At 45.0% G+C, this 22,135-nt stretch overlaps 1 protein-coding gene across 3 annotated transcripts in view; it reads right to left on the reverse strand.

The window, feature by feature from the left end:
• LOC119161551 (uncharacterized) overlaps positions 1-22,135 on the reverse strand; it is a 341,964-nt gene that overhangs the window by 153,761 nt on the left and 166,068 nt on the right. For all 3 annotated transcript variants that reach the window (XM_075889401.1, XM_075889402.1, XM_075889400.1), the window contains one exon: positions 877-948. In XM_075889401.1, the coding sequence (XP_075745516.1) occupies positions 877-903 (27 nt within the window). In that variant the 5' untranslated portion in view covers positions 904-948. The remainder of the gene's footprint in view (positions 1-876; positions 949-22,135) is intronic.

Below are 22,135 nucleotides of genomic sequence, written 5' to 3' on the forward strand. Positions count from 1 at the left end.
TCGAATTCTGACTGAACTAAGTTACAGCATTTATTCGCACATTATCAGCCCTATCTGACATAAGGCTCTGCAATTTTGTCGTTCAAGGAAGATCTGCTTATGGCTGCAACAACCCGCTGTTTCCTGTACGACCGTAAAAAGCTACGAATCAATGGAATCACGCGCGCCTGCAAGAGAGATGATGTTGCAGATCGAAGCAGGTGTAAGCAGTTGCTGATAACGTTGCGGCTAGAACACACTTGCTGGCTGAACACCACTGCTTTAACGCCAAGTTGCAGTTGACTATTAGAGCGAGTAAAAGCCCCCTAGCCCACTTCGAGCTCGGAGACGATAGAGCGGTTTCTTTCTCGCTTCGGCTATCCTTCCTACAGGCCATTACAGGCGCCATCTCCTCCTCTGTATACTGCTTTGTTCACAAAACACATGATCAGTGTCAGAACTAAGGGTTGAGGCTATCAGTATTTCGCGTTTTTCGGCCACACGCAGTTACCTCAACTTGGGCGATCGAAAAACGAACAAAGAAAGTGAAATCGATTCGTGCACGATGTCCATGCGAAACAAGGCAGAATTGGCGAGTGACTGCATATCAGAGACAATTGCAATGGTGACTGATAACCATTAACACGGGCCAATCAACAGCTTATTTCTTAATGACGTCACGTTAACAGACTGCTGTCATCAAGTAATGCGCCGAAAAAGCCGGGAAACGGCAGGACAGAGTAACGCGCTCAATCTTTGTATTCTCAGAGGTTGTTTAGGGGCCCTTTAAAAGATAACTTCGCTCGTTAGCATCAGAAAATGCACCACAATAAAATGATAGAAACAAAAGCAAACATAACAGCGATAGATGATTGCGAACACAAGAGAAGGTATTACCTTTGAGGCGGACACAACGACAGCCATACAACGCGAACAGGCAGCCGCAGGTGGATCACAAGCGGCTGCGGCCTGCGAGAGAGAAGAATATGATGAGAGTCACTTGAGCACGACAAGTTTGAGAGCAAATGAGTAATTGATGCGAATCATTCTGAAAAAACTGTACTGGGCTTTCAGGTGCAGTTTTTGAAGGCGCACCAGAGAAGAAAGCATTTTCTCAAGTCAGACTTAACACTGGGCAGGCGGTTTGCGGTGATGTAAGCCAACTTTTGGAGTAAATGTGACGAAATACTTTTTTTTTTTTTTGACGCGGCAGTTCTAACCTAATGTGTACGTTTTTCCCCCCCTCTTTTTCGTCTTCCGACAACCGCTCCTTGAAATAATGAAGTTCCAGTGATGTCAGGGTGCGAGTAGAAAGAAAGAAAGAAAAAAGAGAAAGAGAGAAAGAAAAAAAAGAAAGAAAGAAAGAAAGAGAAAAAGAAAGAAAGAAAGAAAGAAAGAAAGAAAGAAAGAAAGAAAGAAAGAAAGAAAGAAAGAAAGAAAGAAAGAAAGAAAGGAAGGAAATGCCGTGAGGGTGGATGTACTGGTGTACGAAGGGCACAACGCCCTGAAAGCACACGGAGCCAGAATGAAAAAAAAAATACTGACAATTAAAGTGAAAAAAAAACCCATGCGGACTGAAGCCAGGAATGTGTGCCACGGGGTGGTGTGTTTGCATGGTCGTGAACAAAGAGGCGTCGTCTCCCCGAGCGGCATCGTACGCTACTAAAGCCGTCGCAAATCCAGGTAAATAGGAGCGCATCCAGGCGTAGAAGAGCAGGGAAAACGGCGACGCCGCAGCTCCCCGCCCCAGCGGAAGTGATGAGCTTGCGTCGCGCACGTTCTGCACGTTATGCAGAAGTACAAACGCAAAACTAGTATAGATAGACGACTCGAGCCTAAGAGACAAAGCGTATAGGCCTAACTGACGTTGCCGCCCCGCCGCGGTGGTCTAGTGGCTAAGGTACTCGGCTGCTGACCCGCAGGTCGCGGGTTCGATTCCCGGCTGCGGCGGCTGCATTTCCGATGGGGGCGGAAATGTTGTAGGCCCGTGTACTCAGATTTGGGTGCACGTTAAAGAACCCCAGGTGGTCGAAATTTCCGGAGCCCTCCACTACGGCGTCTCTCATAATCAAATGGTGGTTTTGGGACGTTAAACCCCACAAATCAATCAATCAACTGACGTTGCCACGGAATACGTCACTGCCACTATAGCGCCTGCTGAACCATCTCGGGCAATGCAAAGAACGAGCGTGCGCCTCAGCAAACGCAAAAGATGACCGTTGGCGTCGGCATTGGCGTCGACAAAACGAATGATGCGAAATATCATCATATGTGACAACCTCACCCCAATACGTCCTGATGACGTCACATGCCACCAATATTTATGACGGCCTCGTGACGTCATTACATGACATGAACATTTGGTCATTGGTGAACTGATCACGGAAGCCCTGCAAGGCCAGCTAGGGTACAGAGAGCTTCCGATTCCTGCGATCCCGGAGGCAAGTGCAAAAACAACGTTGGGTGCGCAATCTTTCGGGTGGAATCAATATTTATCGACTAACACTGATGTCACGCAGTGCACCGCTGATCGCAGTCGAGCACAATCAGGATCTGAAGTGCCTAAACAATGATCGGCCTTCTTTTTGGAGCTTTCGTGAGGGATCCAATTGTGATCGCGAAATTCGAGAGGGATCAAGCTCGATCGCGGTCGAAAAGGACCGTCTGACCAAGGTCATGTACGGTTATGCCACGATGGTTCCTATAAGACCATGCCAACACCTCCTTGTACAAGAAGCCGGCTCTCTCGCCAGCTTCATATGCAGTGAGGTGCTGGCATAGTCGACACCTGCGGCACGTTTATCCAACACGGAGAACTCACAAGCGTGACAGTTGTTACTTCATGTTTGTCCTGTTTATAGCTGCGCGTTCCTCTCGAGCATCCTTCGTTGTGATCGAGCAGCATCGTGCGAGGGTCGAGCTTTGACAGTTGATAATTCACGCTCGTCTTGAGTCTGTTCTTTCCGTGCGTCCTTTGCGCTTGAGCGACGCTCCGCAAGTATCGGGTTGCTTGGTTCCCGTTTGCGTGGCATTGTAATTTGTCGCTATCGCATTAATTGATACGCCCTTGAGGCTAAACTGTGGCATTTTTACATTTTTTTTATTAGTCGACCAGTCATTTGCTCGCTCGCTAACTAGGTCTACTTCACAGTCACTGACGCCGAGTTCTTGTGGCATGGTGACAAAGTGACAGAATCAAACCACCTCTATTGTATTACGAACTTCGTCTAATGAAAACATTTTAAGTGGCACGCTGTTTCTCTCGCAAGGATCATTATTACGTTATGCTTCCACGGGCTCACAGCCTTCACGGAAAAGCTCATGGATTTTTCGTAATGTCCATTACTTCGTTTGTGTCCGCATGCGCTTTTATCCAGTAGGTTTGCAGAGCGAACCAACGCTGTAATCTAACAAGATTTTCAAGTACGCTGATTTTGTTGCCGAGAAGGGCGGTGCAGTAAGCGAGGAAAGTTGCTTCCAGAGAACGCGGCGTGCAGCTCGGTGTATGGCGCGTGCATCGCATTCTTGCATTACATTGCTTTACGACAACGGAGGAATTGCAAAATGTAATAACTTCCATATGTGTCCATATATTCGTATCCATGTTTATAGCCAACGTGTGCTGCATGCCTGCCACGGCAGTCCAGTGGTTACGGTGGTCGACGACTGATTCGAAGGTCGCATGATCGAATCCCGGCCGCGGCGGCCGTATTTTCGATGGAGGCTAAAACGCTGGAGGCTCGTGTACTTAGTTTAGGTGCACATTGAACAAACAACCACAGGTGGTCGAGATTTCCGGAGACAGCCACAATACGGTGTCTCTCGTAAGTTGTAACCATATCACGGCTTAGAAAGCTATACCCGCCAATTATTATTAATAAACGAGATCTGCTCAACCTATAGACATAGTAGTGCAGCCGATACCCGGTGCTGTACGGTGAGGTATCCAACCAGAGACTGTCTTCAGCGGCTTGCGCCAGGAACGTCAGCGCTATAGCTGTGCGCGGCGGCTGCATTCCGAGCAGCCTCCCTATATATATATATATATATATATATATATATATATATATATATATATATATATATATATATATATATATATATATATATATATACACGGTAATAACTTCCCCTATACTTTCCTTGGCATTATTGTCTGTTAGATGTCATTAATATTGTGTCATCTATCTATCTATGGCATGAGCGCGATACCTAGCGCAATTGAATCTCACCAGGTCTGAGCAAGCAATCATCACACACTTTGACGTATTAGCAGTATTTCACGCCCACTCTATCAGAAACAATAATACTGATAAGCTGGCATAAGATGAAGATAACCGATTGGACTCCTCACGAGCACTACACACACCGGAAAGACGCAACACGTGTTGGATGAAATGTACCACATTGATGATGGAATTTATGCAGAAGCACTTTGTGTACACGGAGCTATGATGCCGATATCTCCAGGTGATGCCTCTTTCTTGATCGGTCATTCATTCGAGAGGGGTACCCACGTGTCTCTGTCATTTTTTTATGGGATACGGGGAGACCGGATTCAGGGTGAGAAAAGCTCCATACCACTGCTGCCTGAGAGCGACAGTAAGGAAACATACAAAATGATGAGAGACTCTATCCAGCAGATATGTGCGGGCCCTCATGCGCGCCACTGGGCCAACAATGGCGAAGAAGGAAGCGAAGGAGTTGTCGAGGGTTGTTCGGCTGGTTTCTCATTGCACGCGCAGCGAGACCGCTTGCTCGCTGCGGGTTCAGTGTCGCGTAGTTGGTGCACGCACGCGAAGTGAAGCTCAAGCAGTCGCGTTCTCTTCTTTCGTGGCGCCCCGCACTTCCTTCTACGCGTGCTCGTGAAAAGGCGGGAGAGAGACGATCTGAGCGGCTGCTACCAGGCACACGACGAACACAAGATAACTGAACCTTTTCACTGGTATGCAGCAGCTTACCAGTGAAAGAAAGGAACTCTTGATAACAGCAGTACGATAACCGCCTGTATAAAAACGTCTCCATTGCTTACGTCACTTGGTGCGACGAGATGTAAAGGTCGACAAGTGACTGCTTGATTGACTGGTCGAAGATAATAAAGTCCATGCAGTAGAGTGCAGTTCTTCGTGGAACGTTTCCGTTTAGACAGCTGTTTAATAAATGAATTGATTTGTTGTGAAAGTAAGCTCTACTGAGCGCACAATTTCATAGAACGTAATTACTCATTCCGATATCAGGACTGCTCTTCGGTAGATAGATAGATAGATAGATAGATAGATAGATAGATAGATAGATAGATAGATAGATAGATAGATAGATAGATAGATAGATAGATAGATAGATAGATAGATAGATAGATAGATAGATAGATACAGACAGACAGACAGACAGCAGACAGATAGATAGATAGATAGATAGATAGATAGATAGATAGATAGATAGATAGATAGATAGATAGATAGATAGATAGATAGATAGATAGATAGATAGATAGATTGATAGATTGATAGATAGATAGATAGATAGATAGATAGATAGATAGATAGATAGATAGATAGATAGATAGATAGATAGATAGATAGATAGATAGATAGATAGATAGATAGATAGATAGATAGATTCAAATCCCTAGAATGCTTTCCCTTCTATTTGTCTTTCTCAAACTAGCGAATGTTTACAGAAGTCGACTATAGTAACGTGAAAGGAGTACACGTCATTCAGAAGAGCCGGGAATCGATTCTTCCAGTGGCGATACTTCCTAGTTTAATGGAGTTGAAGTGCGAACTGAGGGTGAATATTACGGTGCAAGTTGTAGATATTACTCATTCTCTATGTGCAAATTTATTCACAGCGATCGATTCATTTTTGCCTGTGACGAAGAAAGTCCTTCCCTAAGCGGTCTTGGAGCAACGCAGCTTCAGCTACTTCAATTTTAATGTTTCTGAAAACTTCGTCGGTTTCGCAGCACTGCTAGAGACGTCGACTTCGCGCAAATAAAGCACATTTAATCAACGTTCCTTCCTCATCGGTTATCTTTGATTGCGAAAGTTTAGATTGCGTCACCTCACGCTCCACGACTCCCCGCAACTAAATATGGGCTCACCCGAAAGCTCAACTTCGATCGCTCCTTCGGGGCATTTCTTTTTTTCGGACTCCTTTTTATAGCACTCAGGCTCGAAAAGACACCCCCGCCTACGCTTGCCGGCCAACTTCGCTTCATTTACGCCTCGCGCGCCGGTTGCGTGGCGCTCGTCTAGCTAAAGACCCGTTCCCTATCTCGTCCTCCGATTTCTCACCTCTTCCCACTTCTCTCCCTTGTTCCTTATTCGGCCTCCCCTATTTCTTCACGCGCGCCCGGAGAACAATCACTCCTTTCCACATGAGGCACCCTTACTGATCTGTCCTCAGGTGGGCACCATTCGTGTCCTTTCCGGTGCAATCATTCCCTATACGTCTCCAAACACTCTGCTTCTTTTTCTAAATTTCTCTTTCACTTGTCTTCACTACGGTTTTTTATCTATCTAATCCTCATTTCTTATCTATCTATCTATCTATCTATCTATCTATCTATCTATCTATCTATCTATCTATCTATCTATCTATCTATCTATCTATCTATCTATCGCGTCTCCGGAGAGTTTGACCCCTTCCCAACATTTCCATTTTCCACCAACCCAAGTACATCTCTCTTGTTAGAATAAAGGTAAATCTCTGAAGAACATCCCCATATTTTCCCAACTTCTTCTGCACCTGTTGCCAACGAGCTGCATTTCCCCGATCCGTTTCTATCTTTCTCTTTCTCTGTAGCTTCCAAAAATGCACAATCCTGGCTTTAGCGACATCCCACTCTTCTGCGACACGACTCATTTCCCTATTTAATATTTCTCTCTCTCTCTGCGTGTCCCGGAAGTAACCGATGTCGCCTCGGTTCTCTCGTAATTTTCTCCGAAATCGACGCGCGCCCAACGACAGTCATTCTCGACGAGCGCCTCAAGGGCGATTGCGCGCCAACTCGACCAGAACGCCGTAAATGAAGGAAATATACGAATACGGCAAGAGGGCGAAACAGCTTGAAGGGGAAGGGCCCTAAAAAGGAAAGGAAACGACAAGGGTTCAATGAGAGAGCGGGCAATCCCTACGTATACGTGGAGGACGTGAAAACTGTATCAGTCAAGAATCAGTGATACCACCGTAGGACGCATAAAATTATTTTTTCATAAGAAACGCCAGGCCTGCGCGGTGCAGGCAGCTGTCACAGCGAAAGCTGGACGAGGAAAATTTCTATACCAGTACTTCTATACTAAGATGCACCGGTTCTACACCTCTTAGATTCTACACCAGGATTTCTATACCAGGATATACCATTTCTATGCGTCTAGAAAATCTGTACCAGGACATTTTTATACCAGGATATACTATTTTTATACCTCTTGAATTTTTATACCAGGACTTCTATACCAGGACATTTTTATACCAGGATATACAATTTTTATACCTCTTGGATTTCTGCACCAGGAAATTTTCATACAACGATATACCATCCCTATACCTCTTGGATTTCTATGCCAGGATCTCAATACGAGGACATTTCTGTACCTGGATACACCATTTCTGTGCCTCTTTGGTAAATCTAATATAAGTAACAGGCACCCAGCATGGCATAAACTATCCTAATGTTTCGTGAAGTATGGAAGTACCCAATATGCCACTATTTGTCAGTCTGTGTGGACAGGTGGAGCCCGTAAGGCATTAACTACGTGCACTTTGTTCACGCTGTGGTTGGTGACGGTGAAGAATTATGGCTGAGCCCACTGTAGTAGGTTGGAAGCGCTCAACTATCCAGTCGTTGAGTGATTCCCGATTGTGTAACGCCTGGTTGTTATTTTACTCTTCTACCACGCGATATTACCGTACGTTAACGAGATTGGTTGCACTACATGACGTCAATGAAGCAGCGGTCTCAAACACGTGGCCCGCCGGCTAGCGACCCGCCACGCCCGTGACGATCTTCGTCGCATATTTTTTTTTCCTAATAAACTTGTTCATAAGTTGTACATATACATATACGTGACTGGTCTCCATCATTCTTTTCTTGACGCTCCCCATGAGGCCACTATTCTGTGAAACGAAACCGTGGAACAAAAACTCCATATTTTCGAATAGGCGTACAGATTGCCATCATTCTGGAGACCAGTAGCGACGTGTCTTTCGAAACCTTGCACCAAATCCCGTTCAGAAGTGACCGATAGATGCAATATGGGAAAAGCCCGCTTTCAAATATCAAATTCGGTTGACATTTTGTTCAAATACCACCCGTTGACCTTTCGTTAAAATACCGGCATTTCGAGACACCTGCTGCATATATAGGATCATTTGGCGGCGACGTGCTTCAGTGGTAGATATACTTGCATGCCCTTCAGAAGGCCCTGATTCAAGACCCATACGATCCTGAATATTGTTTCCCCAGCTCATTTTTTTTTCTTACTTCGAGCGATAGCCTTTACGAACACCGGCGAGGACAGCGTATACGGCACCAAAATTGATTGTTTGGACTTCATAACTTTCACTGTAAAAAAAGAAAAAAAAAGAAAAGGAAAAAGTTAACACGGTTTTTCTTGCATTTGCTTAAGACGACTCAAAGGTGACTCCGCTGCAAAAGCTGCAACGTGCGGCGTTCAGCCAGCATAAGAACGACGGGTACCACGCGGATTTGTCTAGCACGTTCGTTTTTTTTTTTTTTTTGTCCCATTCAGCTTTACGTGGCCTGAATCCACTTTGCCACAAGACTAAGTTCGGCAAAAGTCTAAAAAGATCACAGTACGTGAAAAACCAATCGACGTGAAAGCACTAAAGTGCTAGCGCAGAATTGAAGGAGAAACGGGGTTAACTGATTGATAAAAGGAAAATATATACGTACAAATCGTTCAACAGTAGAAGAGAAAAAAATATATTTATGTGTACGTGTGTATTTATAGGATCTCCAATAACCGATTCACAAGAAGTTTGGCGGCAAAACGTTTTCAGGCCAGAAGTGTATAAAAATGTGACGGCGGAACGTCGCCGACGGGCGACAGCACGTCGTGAGACGCGCGGTAACTGATTACGTTGGAAACGACACGGCCGCCTCGCTCGTTCGAAACGAATGGTTTCTGCGTAGAAGCAATTTTTCACGCCAAACGTCACAGGACTCAGCCAAGTGGAATAAGACCTTCTCGAGCGGAACGCAACGATATCGATAACTAAAGCTGTTAGAAGGTATCGAGAGAGTGACATAGATAGGAGAGTGAAACAATTTGGAGGGAGGAAAAGAAGACGTCTTCGTCTGCGTAATCAAAATTTCGTCAAGATAAGCGAAGAGACACTGCGCGTAAGATTAAGATAAAAAATACTTTCGCATCCTCTCTCGTTTTACGTTGCGGATGTTTGGAATTTGAAGGAGAGAGAGAAAACTTCCAGCTATGGAATCCCACTTGGTGAAAACTGTCGAACAGCGAAATCGTAAGATGTACGGTGGTGTCGTGAATTCACCGCTATACTTGACACACACGTGCTTACATCTTTAGAAGATCATTATAATCATTACTTAGCTTTAGTCATTTACTTGTCTACTCCCGTTTATGATCACGTGATTTGAATGGCACCTGTTGCGAATGGGCGAACTTGTCCTCCGGACCAGAGCCATCCAAGTCACAGGGTGAAGACGAGCAGAGGAGGTGAAGCTGATATCAAGACCGTTCATTTCAAGTAATTTACATTTTGAAGGTAGCACGATACCACTTGAATGATGGCGGCATCCCTTGAACGTCTCGGCGCTCGCGTTTTATAACCTGGGTCTTCCCAGGTTATAAACAAGGAAACGCAATTGGATTCGGGCAACTGCAAGGAAACGCAATTGGATTCGGGACAGTCCAATGAAATTGTCACCTTCGTCTCCGCCATCTCAGTCATAATGGGAAGGTCAAAGACCTCCTCCTTCTCAACACAGGAAAGAAGGAAGAGGCACGCCCAGTTTGTCCCACGGTGACAGAAGGAGCACCACACCAGGCACAATGCCATTATACTGCACGACAAAGCACAGTGAAATGACGTTGTGTCCCACGTGCAGCGTTGACTCATCGATGTGGCTGCGCTGCCGGGAAGGTCGCGGTTTGCGGGAAATGAAGACGTGAAGGCACCACGAAAAGTGGGAAACATCCCCGAAGACTGATCCCAGACGTTCGGCTCATTGTCCCGTGTACCTTGATGGACAAAGCAGCGCAGAGGTGACCACTTTTTCTATCAGCTCCGACTGCCGAAAGCCACTAGATGGTCGGGAATGTCCAAAGAAGCTTTGGCGAGGGGAGCTGGAGAATTCGTAGTACGATTGGCGTGTTGTCGCCACTTCTGAACACCTTGGGGAGCGTTGCAAAGCCAGAACAATTCAGGCTAGGTTTAGCCAAAACCATCCCACGCGTCCAAGCGGCGCCATGACGTGGATGCCGACCACAACACACCTGCTACTACTACTACTACTACTACTACTACTACTACTACTACTACTACTACTACTACTACTAGTAGTAGTAGTAGTAGTAGTAGTAGTAGTAGTAGTAGTAGTAGTAGTACTGCAACTCTATATATGAAACTTTGGTACGCTTGAAACGGCACTGCAGCGGCGGATATGGACGACCCATCAGCGGCGTTACGCGGGCGCTATGTTATTATCGGCACGAGCACGTCTCTCTCCGGCCTAGCACTCATTTCTGGTTTTCCGAATATTCAGTAAAGTCTTGCAAAAAAAATTAACTAGTATGTAAAAGGCCGTTCTGGAGCTAAGGGTAGTATTGGACACAAGATATCGGAGCACAAGCTCACTTAAGATAATGGTCAAATAACTGTAAGCATAATTATCAAAACTTAATGGAATAGTTCATTGAAAGAGCAGACAGCCTTCTTCTGAACAGCCAAGACCACTGAGGCACCTGGCGGAGGAGATCTCAACCATGCGCTCCTTTCCACTTTGGCCTCTGGGATTGGCGCCGGCAGCGCGAGGAAACCCGAAAGTTAACCTATGGAATACACCAGGGCACACGAACACCAACGTGCGAGTGCCGCTAATAGACTACCAGACACCAGGATTATCATAAGCCCCTTTTTTCTTTAACTACTTATTCTTTCTTTCTTCACAGCCCGGCAAGAACTTAACAATTACTTAATGTAATTCACAGCATATCCACTGCGTGAATGATGATGAGTTAGGCGAAGCGTCCGTCCATCCATCTGTACGTTTGCCGGTCCATTTGTCCGTCTGTCTGTACCCATCAGTCACTCTGTCTGTCTGTCTGTCTGTCTGTCTGTCTGTCTGTCTGTCTGTCTGTCTGTCTGTCTGTCTGTCTGTCTGTCTGTCTGTCTGTCTGTCTGTCTGTCTGTCTGTCTGTCTGTCTGTCTGTCTGTCTGTCTGTCTGTCTGTCTGTCTGTCTGTCTGTCTGTCTGTCTGTCTGTCTGTCCGTCCGTCCGTCCGTCCGTCCGTCCGTCCGTCCGTCCGTCCGTCCGTCCGTCCGTCCGTCCGTCCGTCCGTCCGTCCGTCCGTCCGTCCGTCTGTCTGTCTGTCTGTCTGTCTGTCTGTCTGTCTGTCTGTCTGTCTGTCTGTCTGTCTGTCTGTCTGTCTGTCCGTCCGTCCGTCCGTCCGTCCGTCCGTCCGTCCGTCCGTCCGTCTGTCTGTCTGTCTGTCTGGCACAAAAGTTATGTTGGCAGAAAGAATTGCTGCACAAATGTGAAAAAAAAATGTGGCAAGAAATACTGCATGGTTGATAACAGCAATCAATATTTTCGTCAGATTCGGAACCGCTGTATTATGTCAGATTGCAGCAGATATCCCACTTATGGGCATAGCGGTGTTTTGAAAACTCTTGCTCAGGTAATATACTGTCACGCGGCCGTGACATTGACGAAAGCAGAAACAGCCGTCCAAAATGAAGCGCTTTATTTGAACTTAGCTTGTATTAGCACGGCACATACGATAAGAAAAGAGGAAAGACGACAGAGACGTCTGGACAGGTAGGCGCTTTATTTGGCCGGACTTGTGGCTGGAAAAATGGAAACAAACTGCTGCAGGCAATGCACGCTGTACACTGATATCGGCGAACACAGCGTCGGCCGTTGACCAAGTGACAAGCGGTCAAGCGCGTCGGCTTTTATACACGTATTATGGAGCAGTCCATCGTTTTCACCAGCGGCCGCGTAAGTTGCAGAACTAACTGTGATCGCAATAAGCACGCAATCTGGTCATAAGGTTCTAACAATATACGGATAGTTCACACTTATTCAGGTGCGCTTTGCGCAAAGGAACAGCAGTTACATTGCAATTGAACGGTAAAATGAAAGCAGAAAAAAAAGAGCGATGTGGCAACACAATAATTCTTCAGATTTTATTCCCGAGACAATGATCTGGTTATGAAAAACGGCTTAGTGGAGGGCAACAGAAATTTCAATCCTCCGGAATTATTTAATGCAATCTTTTAAATTCAAGTACACAGTCTTCAAGCGTTTCGCCCCCACTGAAATGTGGCATCCACGGCTGGGATTCGATTACGCTACCTTCGTGCCAACGCGACGGGCAATTATTCTTGTACAAGCTTTATTACTGGGAACTGTCGCCACCATCATTCATACGCATCCATGCTGGCGAATGGGGAATCTTGCGTTTGCTCGATGCAGTGACGTCAGAAAAAAAGCATGTGAACTAAGAGAGCGGGCATCGTAATTCCTATAGGCATCACCAAATCGAGAAGGGTCGCACAGAGTGCTACGTTACAGTAACACAACAGGGGCGGACGCAGAAGTCTTCTGAGCTGAATCGTAGCCAAACAAGTCAAGCCAAACTTCACGCGAAAAACTAGAATTAAAACTGAAGAAGTTCGTGAAAGAGTAGCTTCTCTGCACGGCTACAATTTCTCCCCAAAACGAAAACGCGGAACGAAAGAATACTAGAGGGGAAGAGCCAGAGAAGAAAAAGAACGATAGGGAGGAGAGCACCAAAGTGGTCCTTTCACGCCAGAGCAGTCGGAGCGATTTCTCGAAGGGAGAAAGAAAGGGGCAAGAGAAGTGATTCCAAGAAGAGCGGTTCGATTCTCTGTCTCAAAGAAAGCTTCTTCTTGTTGTTGTTGCTCCTATGTTCGCAACCAGGGATCCAGAGGTTTTCTCTCTCTCCCCACGTTTGAAGAATCGAGCGAGCGAGAGACGGCGATGGTACGAACGCGCGCGATGTTCTGGACGCACAGGTTCCACCAATCATCTTCAACCCTAATCTATAGCTTCTCGCGAGTCGCTTCGGCTGCGCGAAAGTTCGCCCTAGTGAACAGCTCCTTTTTTTGTTTTTGCTTCCCCACCCTCTTTCGATGCAATTTATACTTTTTCTGCGTCTATTACATCTCTGCTCGCTTTCTTCGCATCCGTATCTCTTACGGTCTGAGAAGTCGGTCGTATAGTAGACATAAGAGCGAGCGTGGGGCTCAAAGCGAGGCGGGATTAAAAGAAAAGTAGCGCAGGCTTCGAAGGATCGGAGCAAGGCGAAAGCAGAAATGCGGGCGATTTTTACGCCTCGCTGGTCCGGTCAGTCGAGTTTGATTCTGGTCAGTCTAGTGTGAGCTCGTTTGTCTGAGTTTGTCCCTGTAGCACCGTGCTGGTCGGTGGCCATGAACGGGTCTGCAGCCTAATCAATGAATTTAGAGACCAATAGTGAGTTATAGCGAGTGAGTTAGTGAATGAGTGATTGAATGGGTTAGTTAGTTAGTTGGTTAGTTATAGTGAGTGAGTGGTAACGAGTGATATAGCGAGGACGTTAGTAAGTGAATGTTTGAACGAGTGAGTTAGTGGGTCAGTTACAGCAAGTGAGTGATAAGGAGTAAGCCAGTGAGTGAGTAACTGAATGAGTGAGTTAGTGAGTTAGTTACAGTGAGTGAGTGAGTGAGTGAGTGACTGAGTATGGTGACTGAGTGATAGTGAGTGAGCAATGGTGAGCGAGTGAGAGCGTGACTCAATGACTGAATGAGTTAGTGAGTAAGTGGTCTTGAGTGAGTTATAGTGAGCGAATATGTGAGCGAGTATGGTGAATCAGTATTAGTGAGTGAGTGTCTTAACCACTCACAAAATTACCCACTACCTCAGCTCACTCACTAATGGATGGAAACAACTTTACTGGCCCATTCACTAGCCCCGCCACGCTGGTCTAGTGGCTAAGGTACTCAGCTGCTAACCCACAGGTGGCGAGATCGAATCCCGGCTGCGGCGGCTGCACTTTCGATGGAGGTGGAAATGCTGTAGGCCCGTGCGCTCAGATTTGGGGGCACGTTAAAGAACACCAAGTGGTCAAAATTTCCGGAGCCCTCTACTACGGCGTCTCTCATGATCATGTGGTGCTTTTGGGACGTCAAACCCCACATAACAATCAATGGCCCTATCACTAATCAATAAGTCATTCAATCATTCCCTCGTTCAGACCAATAAATCACTCAAGGGGAGCCACCTCTCGTTACATTTTCAATTTTACAAGTTTTTATATACTTGCACGCATAAAAACACACACCAACTTATATTAAAATTAGTTGAACCACCTTCCTTTTTCTGAATAATTTTTTTTTGAATGTGCTCAGACATAGTATGCACGTCCTCATGTTGGAAACCTGAGCCTGGGTCACTCACCAGACAACAGGTAATGTTTTACCAACCAACCAAAGCCATGTTATAACGACGCGTTCGGGTGTGTAATGTATCACACTCAGGTCCTCACTGAGTAGTGCAAATCCTACATCTCACAAATAATAATAATAATAATAATAATAATAATAATAATAATAATAATAATAATAATAATAATAATAATAATTATTATTATTATTATTATTATTATTATTATTATTATTATTATTATTATTATTATTATTATTATTATTATTATTATTATTATTATTATTATTATTATTATTATTATTATTATTATTATTATTAAAGCTAGATCCTCATTCATATATACGCCGTGCCGATCTGCTGCGTAAAAAGAAGAGGGAATACGTCTCCGAAAATAATTCGATAAGTAAATAAAAATAAATGAATGAATAAAATGTAGTAGTGATTTTCCCGAGGGGCGCGGGAACGTGCGTCGGGAGAGGAATGCCTTCTTCCGCTGCTGCACCGCGGCCACGCGCTAATGACCGCGTCGGTCTCGCGACGGCACGACAGGCGCCGGCGTGACGGACGACGACGCCGGCATCCGCGCTCTGGAATGCGGCGGCGTTAGCGCGGGCGGGTGCGTCCGTTTGTCGCGCATCGCCGACTCCTTGGCCCGGAGCCCCGATAGTCGTCGCGTGGACCCGGGGAACACGCCAGCGGTGCGATCGGCTCCACAGCTTCCTTATTTATGGCATTGACAGCACATGTTTTTTTTTTTTCTAACGTTGAAGCTCTAGTGTCCACCTTGTTCCGCTTCTACGCAACCTAAATCGACACTAAGCGAAAAAATAAAGTAGTTCAGACTGATAACTTACGCTCCGTAAACTCTAGTGCTTTGTTAACCAGCGTTTACTCTCCGTGCATCACTTTTCTCACTAACCAAGAGTCTCTTCGCACTGAGCGTGGTTGATTGATTGATTGATTGATTGATTGATTGATTGATTGATTGATATGTGGGGTTTAACGTCCCAAAACCACTATATGATTACGAGAGACGCCGTAGTGAAGGGCTCCGGAAATTTATACCACCTGGGGTTCTTTAAAGTGCACCCAAATCTGGGCGCACGGGCCCACAACATTTCCGCCTGCATCGGAAATGCAGCCGCCGCAGCCGGGATTCTAACCCGCGACCTGCGGGTCAGCAGCCGAGTACCTTAGCCACTAGACCACCGCGGCGGGGCACTGAGCGTGGTGATTTCAGAATTGCGCAAGAGTAACTTGATCACACGAGAACCCTTTTTTTTTTCTTTCTCTTTTTAGTGTCACGGGCAAGCTTACAGAGAAACCCCAACGGTCGTTCTATGACAAACACCCCAACCGTTTTCGCGACCGTCTGCAATGTTTTGAAACCAATCGTGTTCATCTATTGCGTTGGGAACAGTAAATTGCTAGACGATTGCTGAGAAAGAAAAATTTTGGTCGGGTGAAAGCCTTCCCGATTTCCCAGAGTGTCGTCTGAGTGTTGTATGTAAGAAAATTTATTCTAAATATTCTTTCTTGTCTGAATATTCGATTCATCTTACGTGTTAAGCAAAGGTGTTGTATGCAGTGTTTGAAGCTCAATAGAGTTACTGAATTTTTCTGACATATACGCCTCCAATAATTTAGTCAAAAAATTCTGTGTTTACATTTTTATTGCAATATTTTGCTACGTATGAATATTTGCGTAACGTATACCTATTCAAAAACGGGTTTATTCTGCGTTGTTAAAGATATGCTTAGACCACTGAAAACATTTTAATTTACAAGAAAAAGTCCCAAATCAAAAATAAAATCATCATTTTGGTTCACACTCAAACACATTTTACACCACGCAGTTCTCTAATTGAAATCGTGTTCACGTTTCACTCGAAAGGAAATAATAACTATTTTATATGGCAAGCTTTATTAATTTAATTCCAGTTTAAAGAAGGAAGAAATAATTTTTGAAGTGAATTTAAATGAGCAAACTGCCGCGCGGTTAATTGGGAAGATAGCCACCCATGAAGAACTTACGAAATTATTTTGAATGTTTAATTGGAGAAAATTATTTTGGCTAGGCAGGAAAGGTACCACTAGCGCGCTCCACGATACACGACTTGGAGAGCAGTAAGAACTAACAGGAGCAAAAAAGCAGCTGTTGTGTTGAAAATAGTGCTGCTAAGTAATTTTTTTCCAGAACAGGTCCACTGGACATAGAGAAAAAAAAAACTTGCCTCAAATTCAGGAAGTATATTCGACTATGGGGTCTCTGTTAAGACGCACATCGTCATAATCATCGTCATTGTTATTATTATTATTATTATTATTATTATTATTATTATTATTATTATTATTATTATTATTATTATTATTGCCATTATCATTATCATCATCATCATCACCCTGAGCACGTCTACTGCATGCATGGCAAAAGCCTCCTCCATTAAGATGCACACAAGGCAACAAATGACGTGGATGAGTTCCCAGAAACCAATACACAAGAGGTTGCGCGGGCAACTCCTCCCTTTGTACTAGGCACAAAAGGAAGCGCAGTGCCAGTAGCCGGCATCCAGCATGTGGAGGGAAAGCAAAGCCTTTCTGGGAACACTGCGATCCATATAGTGCCACATGATAAGCCAACTCAGCGACACCTGGCAAAAAAAAGAAACAAAATAAATGAAAGGCCGGCTGCATCGATAGCACGATACGTAAAGGCGGTTGCACCACGTGACACAGGTACTAAGTAACAGCGTCAAATACAGTCGGCGCAAGGTATGCCTTCACTCGAGAAGCGGAAAGCCAAAATCCTGAGCGACCTGAACATTCATTTTTGTTCCTTTGACGGTTGTTCACGAAACGGAGTCACAAATACCGTATAGTGCTTGCAGAAAATACCTAAAATATCAAGAAAAGAAGAAATGTAAATTTAAGGGCTCATTTTCTTTGTTACACACAACATTAACGAGAAATTAACAGAAAGACACATCAAGAGAAGTATATGATAATTGTAACGTAAATGTGAAGAAAGAAAAGTGGACGAAAAGGTAACCACCAGCAGAGACCGAGCTCGCCACCTTCGAATAACGCATCCGACGTTCTGCGACTGAGCCATCCATTTGTCCATTTTGTACGGCATATTTGTACGTTTAAACGTGGGATCGTCAGGCCAGCCACTAAGGAGAGTGTACAACGCTCGCTGTAGACGCTCGCCATAGCGGCTACTGAGGCCGACTGCCGGGAGGATGACCGGAGCCTGGGATCCTTCTGGGGACCGCATGAGTTTAAAGCAGCTATTATACCATGGCGTTTAAACAAAAACCAGTATATATATATATATATATATATATATATATATATATATATATATATATATATATAATAGGTGTGAATACACTTTATAAGCGACCCCCTAACCATCCACCGCCGTCGGCGGCGTCCACAGTCTTCTCTCTCTCTCTCTCTCTCTCTATATATATATATATATATATATATATATATATATATATATATATATATATATATATATATATATATATCGGTGTCAGTAACGCGCCACCGGTGTCAGTATATATATATATATATATATATATATATATATATATATATATATATATATATATATATCGGTGTCAGTAACGCGCCTTATATCCAGATGGTAGCGTTGCCTCCGGGACATCCATCGCACGATCCGCTCTCGACGGGAGACTGAGAGAGAAGGCGGGCGCGCGAGAGAGAGGTGTGCGCGCGCAGCTGCAGCGAGCGAGGAGAGCGGAGGAGCGAGCGAAGGGGGATATCAGCGTCGCGTCCGTGGCTTATTCGGTAGAGCGTCGCGCTGCGGCCCGCCAAGTCCTCTTCCTTTTAAAGATAGAGAGAAGACTGCGGACGCCGCCGACGGCGGTGGATGGTTTGGGGTCGCTTATAAAGTGTATTCACACTTTAAAAAATGGGAAAAAAAGTTAGTCGTGAGACGCATTCGAGACTTCCTTATGACAGACATGAGAATAAATTTGGCATGTTGACATCGATCCACTTTCAAACTTTTTTTTCACAATTTATAGGCATGCATGCGATTGTTTTCAGTCAAGTGATAATGGCACTTCGTCGCCAACACGTGGTTGCGTCCGTGACGACTCGACAGAGCGACGGAGCTAGTTGGTCGCCGTCGCTCCGAAATCACGTGCAGGTGATTCGGTCATCGCTCAGGAAGATGCACGGATGGCTCGGTGTCTTCAGTAAGCTCTGCAGGGGCAGTGGTTATTCCCGCGAGGCACATCACAATCAAATTGATGACATCGCATTTGACGTCGTCGACAGCTGCAGAACTTGCAGCCATTCGTGCAGCTCTGGAGTTTATAGTGAAACAACCTTCGGGAATTTGGTCGATCTTCTCGGACTCGAAGGCATCTCTTCAATGTCTTATATCACCCTTTCGCTATGGACCTAATGAACAGTTAGTAGCTGAAATAAGGCTTCTTCATCACCAAGCAACCGAAAAACAGCACAGCATAGTATATGAGTTGATACCAGGTCATTGCGGTATATATTGCCACGTTCCATTTCCCAAGTTTTTGTTATCGTCCGAAAACACCGCACGATTCTCAGCGCAAACCGCGCCTGCAGTTTTCTAGAAGGTTCCGAACTGTAGTAGATCATTTCGATAAGATCACGCCCACTGTGCGAACGGTACAGATTGTTCTGGAAGCTACGCCACCGCCAGCGATAACGCTAGAACATTCGACGGCAAGAGTATAAATGCCGACGCGCTTCGCCGCTTGTCAGTTGTTGATCGAAGGCCGATGCTCCGTTCGCCGCTATCAGTCCGAGTAACGTCACGACCCCGTGACAATATGGCAATGACAGCGCAGATGAGGCCGCTAGATCTGCACACGATGGTACCCAATACACAGCCATTCCGTTCTCAAGAACCGACGCAGCTACAAGACTTCGTTCGCTTGCACGTGACCTCACACTGGTAGACTGGTAGAGTGGAACTCAACAGACTTCACAAACGCACGCCTGCATAACTTGGATCCCGATCTGCAGCTTCGTCTTCCCCCAAGGATATCTCGAGCTGAGGAGACTCTACTATGCCGCCTGTGGCTTGGAGTGGCCTTCACGAACGCATACTCTTATCTCATTGGGATGGCCAGCTCTCGTACATGCACTTACTGCAGTTGCGAAGAAACCATCGCGCACCTTCTGTGTGAGTGCACCCATTTCAACGCGCAAAGACAAGAACTCACTGCAGCTCTGGATAGACTAGACGATCGGCCTTTGTCGGAACAAAGGATTCTGGGTCATTGGCCGAGCCCATCCTCAGCCCAGAAGGCTTTGAAAGCTTTGCTGCGCTTTTTGCGGACAACTGGCCTATGAGCTAGACTTTAGTGTCTTATACTCTTTGATGTTGCCTTTCCTCTGTCGCAATTTTTTTTGTAATTTCTCCCTCTATTCGCAACATTTCATTTTAACATCTTTCATTGCCCTCATCCCTTTCCCCAGCACAGGGTAGCCAGCCGGTCTAAGAACTGGCTAACCTCCCTGTCTTTCCGATTAAACTTTCTTCCTCCTCCTAGGATAGTGTGTTTAGAAAAAAAGGGTTTATTGATGTGTTTAGAACAGATTTTCGGCAACTGAGAGTACGTTGTGCTCAACACTATGGGGGAGCTTTGAGCTGTCCCGTTTAAATGTCGCCATAAATAAGAACGTGTGTTTCGAAAAAGTGGTTCACGATATGGAGTACTTTGTAGTATAGTACTTTACTATGAGAGAGCATACTAGAGCCGTGTTTAGAAAAAAATGTTTAACGATTTCGAGCACTTCGTACTCAACTATGGGAGAGCACTGAGCCGTCCCGCTAAAAGTACATAGACGCTTGGCAGAGCCCTCGCGGAACAACAATGTAAGATGTGAGCGTTGTTACCTCACATACAAAAACTAGCGCACTATACTGTTTTACTCTGAGTCCTTCATAAATGTGACAGCTATGCTTGTTCATTTCGATCGCAACTTGCGTCCAAGATTTGCTCGATTTTACTTTCATTAAACCATTACAAAGGTTTTCGACCACCGCCTATTACATTTACTTAGGAGTTTGTAACGATCAAGATAGAAAGAATTACGAGGACTTCTACCAAGTCTAAGATTACTACAACGGCAAAAATTTGCAGATGTTTATATAACCAGTTGTTTGCACTTGTGCAACGATGCCAACTGGAACATTCGTATTAGGAACACCGGAAGCCGATATGAAGCACTGATGCTCGCGAGGATACTGGCCCTGGATACTGCTACACAAATCAACTTAAACGCATGACAACTTACCACAAGTGGCGTTAACTCGACGTGACGGCTGTATCAAAGGAGTACATATGTAATGTTTATAAAGTCGGGTAGGCAGCGCTGCAGCCACTATTGACGTGTCACGATGATTAGCGTCATTTGAAAAGTATAGTTACGAGTCCTGGTATAACCCTGTGGTAAAATGCTTCAATGCCACGCAGAATGCTTGGCTTCGATTCCAGCTGGGACCCTGAGATGTATTGTCTGCATCCGTCGGGTCGACGCTATACCGATGTCGGGTATTTCTTAACGTTCGTGCGTTGGAATTGCCCGTAGTTGTTCTCGTAGTTCTTGGGTAGCTACAAAGTGTCAATCACCTGTGGCACATACCCGCATACCAGCGGCACATACCCGCCCGTGGGTATGTGCCACTGTCTGGCGGGAAGTGTTCGACGACGTACGCCACGGGATTGTGACATTATTCATGTCTTCACCAGCGCGTCATATTTGTCAAACCATCTTACCTTCCCATGCTAGTTTTAGATAGATAGATAGATAGATAGATAGACCGACAGACAGACAGACAGACAGACAGACAGACAGACAGACAGACAGACAGACAGATAGACAGATAGACAGATAGACAGATAGACAGATAGATAGATAGATAGACAGACAGACAGACAGACAGACAGACAGACAGACAGACAGACAGATAGACAGACAGACAGATAGATAGATAGATAGATAGATAGATAGATAGATAGATAGATAGATAGATAGATAGATAGATAGATAGACAGATAGACAGACAGACAGACAGACAGACAGACAGACAGACAGACAGACAGACAGATAGATAGATAGATAGATAGATAGATAGATAGATAGATAGATAGATAGATAGATAGATAGATAGATAGATAGATAGATAGATAGATAGATAGATAGATAGACAGACAGACAGACAGACAGACAGACAGACAGACAGACAGACAGACAGACAGACAGACAGACAGACAGACAGACAGATAGATAGATAGATAGATAGATAGATAGATAGATAGATAGATAGATAGATAGATAGATAGATAGATAGATAGATAGATAGATAGATAGATAGATAGATAGATAGATAGATAGATAGATAGATAGATAGATAGATAGATAGATAGATAGATAGATAGATAGATAGATAGATAGATAGATA

Source organism: Rhipicephalus microplus, chromosome 3 (assembly GCF_043290135.1).
Source record: "Rhipicephalus microplus isolate Deutch F79 chromosome 3, USDA_Rmic, whole genome shotgun sequence".
NCBI classification, from domain to species: domain Eukaryota; kingdom Metazoa; phylum Arthropoda; class Arachnida; order Ixodida; family Ixodidae; genus Rhipicephalus; species Rhipicephalus microplus.